The sequence below is a fragment of the Lithobates pipiens genome, unplaced genomic scaffold, assembly GCF_037356315.1.
Source record: "Lithobates pipiens isolate NorthernLeopardFrog02 unplaced genomic scaffold, aLitPip1_a1.2 Scaffold_23, whole genome shotgun sequence".
NCBI lineage: Eukaryota > Metazoa > Chordata > Amphibia > Anura > Ranidae > Lithobates > Lithobates pipiens.
The window spans coordinates 258,100,781-258,117,774 of record NW_027507785.1 but is presented as its reverse complement, the minus strand read 5'-3'; the positions used below and the strand labels follow the sequence as shown (position 1 = coordinate 258,117,774).

The 16,994-nt window shown below is 40.5% G+C and overlaps 1 protein-coding gene across 1 annotated transcript in view; it reads left to right on the top strand.

Annotated features, from left to right (window-relative positions):
- Positions 1-14,200, top strand: part of LOC143927035 (ranaspumin-like) — a 70,558-nt gene extending 56,358 nt beyond the window's left edge. Inside the window, exons 12-15 of the mRNA XM_077451014.1 lie at positions 916-987; positions 1,320-1,355; positions 3,501-3,565; positions 14,023-14,200. Of these exons, the coding sequence (XP_077307140.1) occupies positions 916-987; positions 1,320-1,355; positions 3,501-3,530 (138 nt within the window). The 3' untranslated portion in view covers positions 3,531-3,565; positions 14,023-14,200. The remainder of the gene's footprint in view (positions 1-915; positions 988-1,319; positions 1,356-3,500; positions 3,566-14,022) is intronic.
- The last annotated feature ends 2,794 nt before the right edge of the window (positions 14,201-16,994 follow it).

Here is a 16,994-nt window from a genome sequence, read left to right as displayed (position 1 = left end):
TGCGCCGTAACATCGCAGGGAACGGAGCTCGGTGGCATTCGGGCACTGTGTGAATCGAGCGGAGGACAGCTCGATCACACAGTGCGGAGGACATCTCTGGTTCCAGGGGACAAGGTAAGTAACTTCTCCCTGTGTCCTCCCTGTATCCAGCGATGCGATCCCGAGTCTGGCTCGGGGTTACCGCTTATGATACTAAAATCCCAACCCGAGCCAGACTCGGGATCACCGCCAGGGAGGCTAACAAGCTTTCTCTTATTGTCATAGCAAGAATTATACTGTAATGCCACGTACAGACGATCGGATGTTCCGACAACCAAACTGTGGATTTTTTTTTCTGATGGATATTGCCTCAAACTTGTCCTGCATACACACGGTCGCACAAATGTTGTTGGAAATTTCGATCACCAAGAACGTGGTGACATACAACACATACGACGAACCGAGAAAAATGAAGTTCAATAGCCAGTGCGGCTCTTCTGCTTGATTCCGAGCATACGTGGAATTTTCTGCATCGGAATTGTGTAAACACGCTTGGAATTTACGACAAAGGATTTTGTTGTCGGAAAATTTGAGATCCATCTCTCAAACATCTGCTGTCGGAAATTCCGATGGAGCCTACACATGGTCGGAATTTCCGACAACAAGCTCACATCGAACATTTGTTGTCGGAAATTCTGATCGTGTGTACGTGGCATTAGTGTTAAAAGTTTCGAGCACCACTGCAATAACAATGCCAAGGTCAATGTGTTATAAAAAAAATATCCAATAAAAACATAGCAATTATGTAACCAACTAAAATATACAGCAAAGATGTGAAGCAATAATACATTAAATAATGGGACTTTATATTAACCTTTTAAAACATTCTCTGTGTGGGTTCAGGATTTCACAAATGTTTTTGTTTTACTTTTTAAGGAAGGCGCACTGGGATCACTCAGTCCGGAACTTCTTCAGGGACTGGTTGGAAATATACTCGTCCTTACCGGGGTAAAATGTTTTGTTGGTTTGTGATTTATATGGTATATGCATTCCTCATTCTGCTGTATACAGCTAATATTACATGATATTACATACAGTAGGTGAACTGTGAGGTGGGATTGAGAAAAGCAGCCAGGAATCAAAAAACATTTTTTTTAATTACATTTTCCAGAATATAAATTTCACATAACTACTTTACATGTAAAGAAAAATAATGTCTTGTAACATCTTCATGAGGTTTATTTACAGCTTCAAAAATGTACAGTATAAAGACCTAAAACAATATTCCACTTATTAAATAGCTTTACCTTAGTGTGTTAATTGTCTTATCTTTATTATAGAAAGTCGATTTGATTAACAAGATAGTATGCCTCGTGGTAAGTTTGAAATGCATTCCTTAGTAAATACGGCTTTGCTTATGCTAGCTTTCAAATATCATTAGTCTGAGATTTCACATTGTCAGTATGATCGGCTTTGGGTTTGGCTAACTCATATATAAAAGTAGAATAATGTCTTTAAGTATTTGACCTCTGGAAGATTTACCCCCCTTTATGACCATTTTTTTGTGATGTGACACTACATTACTTTAACTTACAATTGCACAGTCATGTGACGATGTCCCCGAATAAAATGTATGCAATTTTTCCCCACAAATAGAACTTTCTTTTGGTGGTATATGATCACCTCTGCGGTTTTTTATTTTTTGTGCTATAAACAAAAGAAAAATATCAAATTTCTTCATCAATTTAGGCCAATATGGACTCTGCTACATATTTTTGTTTTTTAATTGGTTTGCGCAAAAGTTATAGCGTCTACCAACTATGGGATTTTTTTTATACTTACTAGTAATGGCAGCGATCAACGACTTATAGCAGGACTGCGATATTGGGGGGGGACCAATAACACAAAAAAATGCCAAAAAATATGCACTGTCACTGTACTAATGACACTGGATGGGAAGGGATTAACATCAGGGGTGATCAAAGGGTTAAATGTGTGCCTGACTAGTGCTTTATTACTCTGGGGGAAGTGCTTATACTAGGAGATGGCATGGATCGGTGTCTCTGCTTAGCAGCGACACAGGATCTATGCCTTCTATACTGACAGAATGGCAATATGCCTTGTGTATATGGGCAGACCGCCATTCTGTCTGTGTACCGAAGCATCCTGGTGCAAATGAAGTCCTACCCACCAATTAACTCCCGTTGTGTCTAATCACAGTGGGAACAGTCCGCCGGGGGGGGGGGGCACCCCAGAATCGGAAGCGCCTTCCCTATATAGATATATATATATATATATATATATATATATATATATATATATATATATATATATATATATATATATATCAGTATGCAGTCAGCAAGTGGTTAAGTACAGTTTATCTAAAGCAACAGTATATGATCAAAGACAGAGTTCAAAGACAGAGTTTTCACCCTCACTAACAATAATAGCTTTATTGTTAGTGAGGGTGAAAAACTAATTATTATATCCAACAGTTTACTATTACATTCCACTACACCTAAAGAATTACTCTGGTCCAAACCAAATCTTCTCTAGAAATTACTCTTTAGAAATTATTTGATGCTGCTTAACCACTTGCCGACCAACCACCGTCATTATACTTTAAGACAGCGGCCGCAATGTCTGCCTGCCACCCGCAGGAAAGAGAGCCACAACGGGGATTTGTCAATGTAAACAGACAGATCCCCGTTCTGACAGGGGAGGAGAGGGAGATCTGCTGTCCTAGTGATTAGGAACAATGAACTCTCTCCTCCTCCAGTCAGTCCCATCCCCCCCCCCCCCCACAGTTATAAACACATCCCAGGGAACACATTTAACCTCTTGATCGCCCCCTAGCGATAACCCCTTCCCTGCCAGTGACATTTACACAGTAATCAGTGCATTTTTATAGCACTGATCGCTGTATAAATGGCAATGGTCCCAAAAAAGTGTTAAATGTGTCTGATCTGTCAGCCGCAATGTTGCAGTCCTGCTAAAAATCACAGATTGCCGCCATTACTAGTAAAAAATAAATAAGTAATAAAAATACCATAAATCTATTCCTCATTTTGTAGACACTATAACTTGTGCGCAAACCAATCAAAATACGCTTATTGTGATACCAAAAATATGTAGAAAAAAACATATTGGCCTAAACTGATGAAATTTTTATAACACTGACAGGAGTGCATGCAATGATCACATTTTATGTATTTATGTAGGACCTTTATCCCAAAAGGGGAAAAAATAGTTTGTTGTAACTATGTATATTTTTGTAACATTAAAGAATCTGTAAAAGTTTTTAAAAATCATTTTCTATTTACCTAAATATGACCTACTGTAGCTAAAGTCCCATTATGAGTTTTTTTTTCTATGTATATAGCTTAGGGATGTTGGCATATCATTGGCTGCTTTTTTCATTTTGATATATATTTTAACAGTCTATTTATTGCAAGCCTGACATGAAGTAATATGGATTTCTATCAAAAGTTAATGTATATATCTCATTTCTTCCCAAGATTAACCCTCTGAGAGGTATTGTGAATTAAGGCGGGAAACTACTTACTGCATTAATATATGTGTGGTAAGTTTATTATTATATGTATTTTCTTTCATTCATCTATCAGAATTTTACTTCAAGAAAATCAGACATTTCATCTTAAGGGAACCTGTGAGGTCAGAAATAAGGGGACTGCCAATGCTGGCTTGGTATTTAAGTTGCAGGTTCCAGGGCATTCCTGGATCCTGGATTGACTACCTAGTGAACTGCTATCCTTGGATACACAAGCAGGAATCAAGTTTTTAGTCTTTTAAAAATACACCGGTTACATGTTTGTTCAAATTTGTGACTACTTCAGAGCCTGTCCCTTTAAACCCGTAACACCAATGACGGCTTCTATATTGTTATTCTTCCAGATAAAATGTAATGGTATTTTATCTTAGATATTTTATATTAGGACATCACTATCATCTAATTGTTCCCCTCAAACTATAAAAAAAAGTGTGGGTGTGTAATATCTATATATATATATATATATATATATATATATATATATATTTACTTAACCACTTCAGCCTCGGAAGATTTGGCTGCTCAATGACCAGGCCATTTTTTGTGATTCGGCACTGCATTGATTTAACTGACAATTGCGCAGTGCCCAAAAAAATTGACGTCCTTTTTTTTTTCCACAAATAGAGCTTTCTTTTGGTGCCATTTGATCATCTCTGCGTTTTTTATTTTTTGCACTTTAAACAAAAAAAAGAGACAATTAAAAAAAATAAACAATATCTTGTACTTTTTGCTATAATAAATATCCCTAATTAAAAAAAAAAAAAAACAGCTACTTTTTTTCCTCAGTATAGGCCAGTGATGGCGAACCTTGGCACCCCAGATGTTTTGGAACTACATTTCCCATGATGCTCAACTACACTGCAGAGTGCATGAGCATCATGGGAAATGTAGTTTCAAAACATCTGGGGTGCCAAGGTTCGCCATCACTGGTATAGGCCAATATGTATTCTTCTACATATTTTTGGCAATAATAATGGCAATAAGCGTATATTGATTGGTTTGCACAAAAATTATAGCGTCTACAAAATAGGGTATAGATTTATGTCATATTTTTTTTTTTTTTTTTTTTACTAGCAATGGCGGTGATCTGCCATTTTTATCCTGACTGCAACATTATGGGGGACACATCGGACACGTTTGACACATTTTTTAAACCATTGACAACTATACAGTGATCTGTACTATAAAAATGCACTGATTACTGTGTAATATTTATTTTTTATTTATTGAAGTGTATTTTTCCCCAAAAAAATGCATTTGATAGACCACTGGGCAAATACAGTGTGACATAAAATATTGCAGCAATTGTCATTTTATTCCCTAGGGTCTCTGCTAAAATTATATAATATATATATATATATATATATATATATATATATATATATATATATATATATATATATGTATATAAAATGTTTAGGGGTTCCAAGTAATTTTCTAGCAAAAAATATTGATTTAAACTTTTGTTTTTTGTTGTAAAGGTAAATATTTTTTCACCTTAATGCATTTTATGCATTAAGGTGAAAAAACATCTCACAGTGCCGGCGCCCCCAGTCCCCCCATTTTACTTACCTGACCTCTCGAAAGTCTCGCGCTCGCCCCCAACATCCTCCTTCGCCGCTCAGCCTGGCTGCTGATTGGCTAGAGTGGATGGATTGAAAGCAGCGCAGCCATTGGCTCGTGCTGCTGTCAATCACATCCAATGATGCTGCACACTGGGGGGCGGGTCCGCATGATACAGCGAGCGGCTATAGCCGCCGGCTGTATCACGGTAGTGCGCCTGCAGGTGCTTTTCACCATGCGAGAGAGCTCGCATGAACATGAGAAGTACTTGTGGGAGGAAGCAGGGACCCCAGAAGAGCAGGTTCGGGGCCACTCTGTGCAAAACGAGCTGCACAGTGGAGCCAAGTATAACATGTTTGTTATTAAAAAAAAAATAATAATTACTTTACAACCCCTTTAAGAAAGAAGTGGCAGAAAAAGATTTAGACATTAAGTGGTTAAACTTCCTGCATTTACATGTGGTTGAAAGCTTGGCAGACTGCCCTGATTATTTGTTTACACAAGAAGTTCTATCCCTTTGATCTAAGTAAGCGTTAGTTACAATGTTTCAAGTTCTAAACTTGGCAGATTGCCCGGGATGCTTTCCTTTGACAGTGAGCAGATAATCTCCCCACTTGTTTATATGAAAGAATCGCCTACTCTCAGCAGGAGAGATCGTCAGGGGGGTGAATCGAAATCGCAAATGTTTAACAATTAATCGTACAGCTCTAGTTCCTAGCTATTAGGGACTCACGATCTGTCTCTCCTCTCCTCACAGAACAGGGATTTGTGTGTTTACACACACACACATGTCCCTGTTCTGCCTCTCGTGCCTGCGATCGCGTGCGATCGCGCACGGCCATAGGTCATCGTGACCGCCAGCCATGAGCATCGGCACCCCCGCAATGCAGCGGGCGTGAGCGCACGCCTGCTTAAAGGGGCCGACGTATAGCTACAACAGTTCGTGCAGGGGAGCCAACCTGCCACAGTATAACTGCAATGGCTGGTCTGAAAGCGGTTTAAGAGAAACTGTCACCATGTCCATTCAGGGAAAAGTGACATTTGCTGTGCAAAGGGACTTCACCAACACACTGATACTCACCTTGCCTCCCTCTCCACTTCTTTTCCCATCACAGCTGGCTCTGCAATCCTCCATGTCAGACACTAGGGGGAGCAGTGACATCACTCCTCTGTAATGATTCATTGCTAGACCCAAGCACTGTCACTTGGTAGAAGGTCACATCCCTCATATCCAAAGACCCCAGGAGATTTTCATTGGCTGGTAGCAGCTCATGTGGGTGAGGGTAGGTGGAGTGATGATGACAAGGTAAGTATCATTGCATCAGAGAGGTCATCTATCTCTTTACAGCAGAACTTTACCCCTGAATAAAAAAATGGCAACAACCGGGGGTTTTATTGCAGAGACATACTAGGGGGAGGTTTACTAAAACTGGGACACACATAATCTAGTGCAGCTGTGCATAGTAACCAATTGGTTTCTAATTTCAGCATGTTCAAGTAAGGGTCCTTTCACACGGGGCGGATCAGTTCTGATCCGCCCCTGGATATCCGTATGCTCAGCGGGGATCACTCCGTCGATCCCCGCTGAGCAGGGAGATGACAGGTCCGTCTCTGCACACTGCGCAGGAACAGACCTGTCACAGTGCCGCTCTCCCCTATGGGAGATCGGATGACGACGGACCGCAGTGTCCGTCGTCACCCGATCCGATCCGCAGACGGATGGAAAAATAGCTTTTTCCTCCGTCACACTTTTTCGGATCGGAGCGGGTCAGATGTCAGCAGACATGTCACCGCTGACATCCGACGCTCCATAGAGCTCTATGGAGCACCCGTTCAGGTCCGCCTGAAAAACTGACAGGCGGGCCTGAACGGAACGACAGTGTGAAAGGGGCCTAAAGGGTAACTCCACTATCATGGCAAAAAATAGCAAATAAAAAATAAATAATATAGCATGTATAGTTGTGACACAACTCATATTGTAATTGAATGTTATTAAAAATTACCTTTCTTTTCAATCTGCAGCACTGAAATCTTTTGTAAAACCTAATACAGTATGGCTACTTGGAGGTGTTCTGTGCACAGATGGTGTACAGAACACCCCCCAGGAAATGTAATTTCCTGTTTGTGTGATTGGCTCACTGATTTTCCCAGAAGTCTACACTAAGACACAAGTCAGATTTTGAGCATCCCCTACAACAAATGTGTAATTTTTGGTGTGATACGCTCAAAGGGAAATCATGTCTAATGGGATGCAGACCCTGCAGCCTTCCTCATTAGAGCCTTGCAGGTGTAGCAACTGATAATTATAAAACCACTCCCATACAGATCCCATGCACATGGACACAGACATACTCCCTATTAAGGCACAATGCGTGGCCCATCTGGAGAGGGACCGATTTTCAGCTAAGGGATCGGTTTAAGGAATTGAAAACATTATGAAATACTAAGAAACGGTTGAAGAAAGAGACAACCCCCCCTTCACTTCCCACCCCACAAGTTATTTTTCCATTAGGCAGGTCCCGATGTAAGGGTAAGGGTAATAATTTGCATGGTGGCAGATGGAAAGGTGGCTCTGGAGTGAGGACTATGGAACCCACATGGATCCTGCTTTCCTTTAGTTGGTATATTCTACTTGGTAGAATGTTCTGGTGTAGTGTGAAGTTGTTTCATATTTTTTTTGGATGTCTGGTATACTTTGCAGATGCGCCTAGAAAGGGAAAAACTGAGATACATGGCAATGATTTAGGAGCTATATATGTCCACCTAAGACATAAACAATGGGCAGTTCATTGAAAATTATATCCTATAATGTGAGGGGCTTGTGTTCACCCCATAAAAGGAGACGCCTGTGGCAGGAACTACATTATCTTGTGGCAGACGTGATCTTTTTACAAGAGACACGTTTTACAATAGGATCAATACCTCGAATGCCCTTACTTCCATATAACCAGTGGTTCCATTCAGCATCCCAAGGGCAAGGGGAGTGATGATGGCCTTTGGGAAAACGTGCCCTGCGACCTCTATATTAGTACAAGAGGATCTGAAAGGGCAATTCTTATTTGTTAAGAGTATGAGTCTAAGACCATTGGGCTTCTAGAAAAATTCAGGGAAGGATTTGGGGTTATGGGGGGGGGGATTTTAATGTGATGTTAGATCCCAGATTAGATACTTCAATGGGGAAAGGTCCATTATCTTTCAGAGCAATTATACATGTGAAACAACTTTTTAGATCCCTGCATTTAGTAGACAGTTGGCAGATAACACATGCAGAGAAAAAAGTCTATAGCTATTACTTACTCTAAAACCCACAAGGTCTACTCCCGGCTTGATTTCATTTTATTGGATCAATATTATCTGAATCTCTTTAGATCGGCTACCTTTGAACCGATAACAATTTCAGATCATGCCCCTATTACAATAAGTTTTTCTCCAGTAGCCATAGACCATCGGGAGAGGATGTGGAGATTAAATGAAACTTTGCTGGATGATAGACAGAGGTGGAATATTTTGAAATAAATGCAGCAGGGGAAGTATCAGAACAGACAGTCTGGGAAGCACATAAGGTGGTCATAAGAGGAGAATTAATAGTATATGGATCATGTATAAAAAAAACGGATAGAAATTGAGGATCTGTTGAAAGAAATAGCCAGACAGCTGGAGACACTAAGGGTAGAACTCTCCAGATGCCTGGACTGAGGAGCCAAAGAAAAGCATAGATATTTTGTGCGCCGCTTCTATGAGCAAGGGAAAAAATGTGGCTGATTGTTTGCCAAACAATTAAAAAAACAACAGGACCTAGGCCTGCATAATATAATAAGTAATGACAAACAGATAGTGGACACAAAGTCCATAGCTGGGGAATTCCACCAATTTTATACAGACCTTTATAATATACAGCCAACCTCTATATGAAAGGAGGAGACCAGAGAATATCTCAGAACCTCCACCTTACCAACTTTGCCGAACACGGTCAAAGAAAATCTGGAGTGCTCAGTTACCACTGAATAAGTGAATAAAGCAAAGAACACCCCCCAGGAAATGTAATTGGGAATGGGGAAAAGTCCAGGACTAGATGGCCTCACAAACACATACTACAAGAAATTTAATACAATCCTGGCACCTCATCTGTGTAATTATTTCAATAAAATTACAGCCTTAAACCCCCTATCATCAGAAGCACTGTTAGTATAATCCTTTCATGTATTTTTTGCTAGAAAATTACTTAGAACCCCCAAACATTATATATATAATATAAATAAATAAATAAATATATATATATATATATATATACATACATTTTTATAGATTCTTGCACATTTTGGTACTTTTTTTTAACACACTTTTTGATGCTTTTTTTAACACACATTTTGGCGTGTTTTTTAAAACACATTTTAGCACATTTTTATGTGCATTTTGGTGCTTTTGTAACGCATTTTAGCTCATTTTTTTCCTACATTTTTGTGTGCATTCTAGAAACACATGCAAAATGAATTAATTCATTGCTAATAACACCCCAAAGGTGCCTAGCAAATGTAATTTTTGCCAAAATATGTATAAAAACCAAATTAAAATGCACGTTAAAGTGCCAAAATACATGCTAAAAGAAACGCCAAGATGAGCCTTACACACCATACCAAAGTGTGTGTTAAAAAAACCTGTGCCAAAATGTGTGTTTAGAAAAGCGGTAAAATGCACAATAAAAAAAACCCACGCTAGAGGCTCGTTAAAAAATTACAGCATGGTAAAAACTGAAAAATGTGTGTAAATAATGCCAAAATGCACAATAAAAAGGGGACAAAGTGCACATTAAAAGAATGCGTAATTACACCATATTTTTATCTTTGGTTTCACTTTTTAAGCTTGGCTCACAAGGCAGCCTCAGAGGAAAAACTTCTCCTCTGTTCGCCTTCTGAGAACAAACATTCTCCGCTTCACCCAGGTTCACACTGACAGCGAGATTGAACTTGCACAATTTCATTCCCGCATGTTAGTTTGACGTTGGGGGCAAATTCAGAGACATCTGTGCACAGATGTCTATACAAATCACACCCCGAAGTCCCCAAAAGTGGTAAAGAAACAGTTACTTTTGGGAATCAGTGCAATGTTTTTGAGCTCTTTGCAATAAAAGTAGCAACTATTCATGCAAAAATAGTTGTTCCTAGATCATTGCTTACTGTATTAGAGTCCGTTGCTGATGCTTTGCATGAGATCTCAACACTGATTGAGAAAAAGGGTTCTTTATTTCTACAAACTATGGGGTTGATTTACTAAAACGGGAAAGTGCATTATCAGGTGCAGCTCTGCATAGAAACCAATCAGCTTCCATTTTTTTTCAAAGCTTAATTGAACAAGCTGAAGTTAGAAGCTGATTGGCTACCATGCACAGCTTCACTAGATTCTGCGCTCTCCAGTTTTATTAAATCAACCCACATGCAACTGTTTTATATCCAGGTTGCGAAAATGTCTTTAAAACAATTTGTAGTAGAATTTGCACTCATTGTTCTGCTGGAGTTTGTGAGATCGGTGCTAGTTATGCTAGTATGCTGCCCAACAATATATTTTTAACATGACTATAACAGAGGTAAAGCCAATGTTCACACTACTTACAATCCAAATGTCTAAAAATGGTGAAGGAGGTAGTGGGAGCAATATTGGTGAGCAGACATCACTTGCAGCATATGGCAGCTCTTCCTTCTTATTTCCAGACATTCTTCCAGAATAGTCATGTTTTGTTGAGTACATCACACATTTGTGCTTACAGTTGCAGGGAAGCCACCAGACTATGACATTATGACATCAAGCCAGGGCAGGTTCCATAGAAAGAGACATTTAAAAGCAGAACGCAAAAAATCCTTCATTCCTTTGGGTGATACCAGTGTCACAGGCAGGGCTGCTGTTAGAAATTACAGGGCCCCATACAGCCTACCTGACAGGGCCCCCCCCCCCAAAAAAAATATCAAATTAAATTTTTGCTAAAATGCAATGGTAGCAATGCCGTTTTGCAGCCATGGCAGAAATTATACCCTTGCTACTACTGCCTCCTGACACCTGTATTTTGTTATAATTTTTTAAAATTGCTGAATAGTAATTTTTCTTTGCGAGACTGGCTGCAACTGTGAGCCAAGTGTTTGGCTTGCAGTTGCAAAGTGGCCCCATTGAATTCAATGGGAAGTTTGATAGGTGGTGCTGCCTGTCAAACTCTGCAGCCTGTGTTAAAATGCCGCAGCTGTGTAGTAAAACATTGCAACTACATAATGTGTAAAGCCCTGTCTGACGGTATTGTTAGGATTTGGGTGTGCAGCTAGGGGTGGTGATAAATCCATGGCTCAGCCAACCATGTGAAAGAGTTCTTAGGCTGCATTCCCACTTTGTATTTCCTGACCGTGTGACAAAGGGTAAGGGAAACGCATGCTTTGCATGCATTTTATAAATGCACTGCAATCTCGCAGTGCTTGTGGTGCCATTAATTGTTAATGGCACCCCAAAAAAGAGCTTGCATTGTGTCATGTGACAAACTTGCAAAGCTGCACACCTGAAAATGTTCTAGAACTTTTATGGTGTGTTTGTCAAATATAGGGTGCCCATTCAAGTGAATGGGCTGCCCTATGTATAAACAATCTAAAAAAAAAAAAAAAAAAAATGCAGGAACGTGCATTGTGGCTGGTGGAGATGTTTGTCAGCTGGAATTCTGAACTTTCTGCAGCTTCACCCCCCCCCCTTCCTCAGTCACCCCTTTCCATTAGAAGCACTACAACATTCAAACCCTATAGCCACAATTCACACAGAACAAGGAGTAGAGGTCAGGAGAGCAGAGCTCAGGACTCATCAGGGAGGAACAGGCAGAGAACTTCCTACCTTCAATCTTTCTTCTTCTTTGCAAGATAACGCTGCAAAGGGGGAGGGGAGGGGGAGTTTAAGGACCCACAGAACACGGGCAGTGTAATGATTTCAAGGCAGAAGCAGAGAGACAGTGTGCAGCGTCCCTGCTGCTCTAAAATCAGGATGCAGCCCGAGAATAAAGCCAGCATGGGACAGATTGCTAACCAAAGGGACTGTAGGCAAGTAAGTAGAACATAGGGATAAAGCACAGGAGTCACAAGGCAGAACAGCCAGCTCTCCTCTCCTGCAGTTGTCCAGGCCCCCTTTTGGACTGATGAGGCTCGGGCCCCCTACTGGAGGGCTGGCTGTACTGCCTTATCAGCGGCCCTGGTCACAGGACTTGGAGTTGTGCTGGATTTGGGTGGGAAAATTGCACCTGGGCAAACAGGTTAACCTACTCAGTGTAAATCAGATTTGTTTTCTAAGCAGGGTTGCACAAAATATGAGAGAATTAATAATGACTGGTAAATGCCTCATGGTATAGAGGAGGAAGAGGAGACATCTGGAGGGAAAAGGAAGAGAAGTGTGTACAGTAATTTACATGATAAAAGAAAGAAAGGGGAGACATAAAGGCCTGGCAATTTCATAGGACCAAATCTGATAAATGAGTGGTGGTCAGAATAGGAGAACCATGGCAAGGGAAGAGTAGATCAGAGATGGAGGATGGAGGAGGGTACTAAATATTCATGATTTTCTTCTTGGATTCCATGAGTGATGCCATTGACCATGAATATTTTCAGTTTACTGTATCTTATAAATTCTGATATACAACACGTCTGACATCACACTTGTGGTCACCAACACCACCTTCTGCAACAAAAATGCATAGACTTCATTGCCTACGTAGACAATGACTCCATCACTCACTAGGTCTGTAGGCTGGAGAACAGGGCTAAATTGTCAGTTCAGTACTTTAATGTACAGCCTCCATTACAATGGAATCATAACCGAACAGTGCACCAAGTTTTGGGAGATTGATGAAGAGGGTTTTGGATTAAACATTTATGAATTGCCAGAGGAGCAAATATTTCAATATTATCTCATATGAATAGGTGTGGTGTTATAGGACTTATGCCGCGTACACACGACCGGACTTTTTTTTTCCCCAAAAGTCCGTTGGACCTAGAAATGTTTCAAATCTTTCTGACGGACTCGAGTCTGGTCGAAAAATCAGTTCGTATGTATGCTAGTCTGACGGATGAAAACCTGGCTACTGGCTATGAACTCCGTACGTCATCACGTTAGAATCCGTCTGACTTGGGTGTGATTGTGTGTGGCCAAGTCCTTTCGTTCGGATAGTTCCTCAGAACTCCGCCAAAAGTCAGTCGGGAAGACCGTCAGACCTAATCTGTCAAAGTCTGGTTGTGTGTACGCAGCATAAGAGTTTTGGAGATTGATGAAGAGGGTTTTGGCTTCAAAATGCATGAATTGCCAGAGGAGCAAATATTTCAATATTATCTCATATTAATAGGAGCAGTGTTAAAGGACTAATGCCGCGTACACAAGATCAAACTATCCGGTGGACAATCTGCCCGTGTGTGGGCTTCGGTGGACTTTTTTTCCCCAAAAGTCCGACTGACTTAGAAAGTAGTTTTGACTCAAAAATTGTCCACTGGACTACAATCTGGCCGTGTGTGTGCTAGTCTGCTGGACTTTTGAAATGAACGGACTTTCTCGCACACGGAGGAAAGTTCGTTCATTTCGAACGCGGCTCCAGGTAGCCGGGACTAGCGAAGGAAGTCAATGTCGCCATCTTCGGTCCACCGGATAGTCTGATCGTGTGTACGCGGCATAAGAGGTTCTATCTTATTATACATATTAATGTATGTTGTTTTTAATCTAGTTACTGATCAAAACACTTCCAAAAGTCACATCTTTAAATCTATATGTTATTCTTGTCATTTTTTTTTTTATGTGCAAATAAGAGATACACATACAACAATCTTAATGCTGCAGTACTGAATGCATTATATTTATTTTTTTATTTATATGACTATTTATATGACTCATTTGAACTTATTTTCTAGGTGCAATTTGGACTTCAAACTTAGCAAATAGGACAGCATGAAAAAAAAAAAAAAAAAAAAATTAAATCAAATCTATTATTTTCCCTGATTTCTTACATTGTCTTTCTTACATATCCATGTGCCATTAAAATCTTAACTCTAACTTTATTCTCTAATCAATAAACTTTATTCAAATCAATGAATTGTGTAAATTTGTTTTATTTTTACACTGAATATTTAGAATATGATGTGTAAAGTATACAGTTTATTATTTGGGAAGGATACATTTTGGAGCTTTCAGTATAAGGTATTGTACTGTAATTTGATGTAATTTAAATGACGTTGATTTTACATTAAACAATGAAAATATTGCCTAACATCTCAGAATTTACCCTTAACAGTCATAAATAAATAAGTTAGCTGTATATAGCTCCTTTACAGTATGTGAGGAGATTTCAAATGCACATCATATGATGTGTCCTTATAGTAATATTCCATAGTCAGGTTTAGATAACCATAGATGACCACCTGCAAGTACCATTCATACACTGACAGCGCAGCAGCCTATTAGTGCTCTGTCAGTGTATGAATGGTACTTGCAGTAGTCAGGATACGTTTGGAGTTGCTGTGATCGCCGATATCCCTGGTGGAGATCTTTATATTTTCCCTGCGCCTGCTGGTCCGTTGGGATTTCCATCTGTCCACAGAGGGGATGGTTGGCTCTTACAGCTTGACAGCTACATCATGCCATACCGATTCCATGCTCGATAGACCCACCGCCGTATGGTGAGTTGGGTCCATTCCGTCTGGTAAGGTACCCTCTTATATTCCCCATTTCCTGGATGGTGAAGGCACTCCTGGGTGTATTGTCTCCATTGTTTACACACCTCTCTTAAAGACTGTAGATACCCCTCACTAGTGGAGTTTTCAGTCAGTAATTTACCATTTGGATTTATATGGACTGATGCCACGTAAACACGACCGGAATTTTTCGAGGGACTAAGTCCAATGGACCTTCGGCGGAGTTCTGACAGAGTTCTGACGGACTTTCCGAATGAACGGACTTGGCCACACACAATCACACCAAAGTCCGACGGATTCGAACGTGATGACGTATGATTGGACTAGAATAAGGAAGTTCATAGCCAGTAGCCAATAGCTGCCCTCGCATCGGTTTTTGTCTATCGGACTAGCATAAACACGAGCGGATTTCTCGGTAGGAACTGGGTCCGGTGGAAAAATTTTAAACATGTTCTATTTCTAAAGTCTGTCAGATTTTTGCAAATCAAAAGTCCGCTGCAGCCCACACACAATCGAATGGTCCGCCGGAAACGTTCCATCGGACCTTTGATGTCGAAAAGTCCGGTCGTGTGTACGTGGCATAAGATATATGTTTTTTCATTTTGTGGTGTGTTGAATACATGCCATATATTTATTCACGTATTTCATCATGTTTTATTAACTTGCTTTTGTTAATATGTGTTGGATTGAGTGCACTTTTTACTCTATTTAGGTTCTGAACAGGGCCATTATCACTTACATGTGACATAGGTGGATTTCCATATATTTATCTTTCACATATGGTGTAGGTTTTATACTTGTATTATGTATTTGTAGCAGAGTATTAATTTTTTTACTTTCTGGAACACACATTTTACTATTTACACAGGGCATCTTTTAGCCCTTGTACACACGGTCAGACACAGTTGTCAGAAAATCAGATCATTCAGAACGTGATGATGTTATTTCGTTACGACGGGACTACGTTCAGGCTAGTAGCCAATAGCATTGGTCTAGGAATTTGATCTGAGCATGCGTGGCACTTTGTCCGATCGGAATAATCTACAAACGATCGGGCAAAGTCCGATTGGATCATGTTGTCGGAAAATTTTATAGCCCAGCTCTAAAACTTTGTCGGTCGGATATTTCGATGGAAACAGTCCGATGGAGCCCACACATGGTCGGATTATCTGACAACGCGGTCCGATCGGACATTTTCCATTCGAATGTCCGACCGTGTGTACAGGGGCTAAGAGTATCAGCCCTGTGGCCTTTTTGGCCATGGTGTGATTCTCTAGTGTATGAGATTTCACATAATTATTATACTTTATGAGCGCTACACTTTTTATCTACATATCTTCTCACAATTAGTCTTGTTGTGTTGGCTGCTTTTCACTTTGGGTTGGCGCAGTATTGTTCTATTATTATTTAGCGCTGGGTTGGGACTGTGGCTTGCAGTCCAACCAAAAGTGACGGTTTTGCCGGGCAGAGAACCTGTCAGTGGTCGGAGGTAGAAGGGAAGCTGTCACCACAAAGTGACCAATCACCTTTACCAGGGACCACAGTGAGTACCTGAAGCAAGTACCGGAATCATATTCTCACTGAACGGGCATGGTGGAGAATTGGGAAACTTCAGGTGGTGATAAAGTCATGGACCCAACCAGCAGAGGAGATGCCTGCAGAGGAGCCTTGAGTGTTAAGCTAGGGACTAAGCCAGTTAGCAGGGGTGAAGCTTGAGAAGTATCAGGAGTGTCAAGCTAGGGACCCAGCAGAGAAGCGTGGGTGATGCTTGAGGGGATACCACCGCCAACCTTTGAGGAGCTGAAGGAAATCATAGTCACTAAATCAGTGGGTCTAGTGCGAGACCAGGAGCTCAATATTGAAGAACTACAAGGAGCAGTTGTAGTGGAGCTGAAAGAACTGATACATTTGAGTTAGGAACTGTTAAAGTACTGTTACCATAAGAGACAGCAATCCTGCACATGCAAAAGTGGCACCTTTCTGGGGCCTTTCCCTGTTTGGTTATCCTCCTATTGAAGTATCAGAGTCTGCAAGTTGAGTTTGAAGTTATCTAAACGTGTCCTGGCCCTAAACCTCTTTCCCCCAAAATATATAAAAATGACTGTCAAAAGAAACAAAACCTCTTTTACATCTAAGAAGTGTCTGTCGCCCAATGACTTTCACCATCTTTGCACCCACTATGCCTCACAACC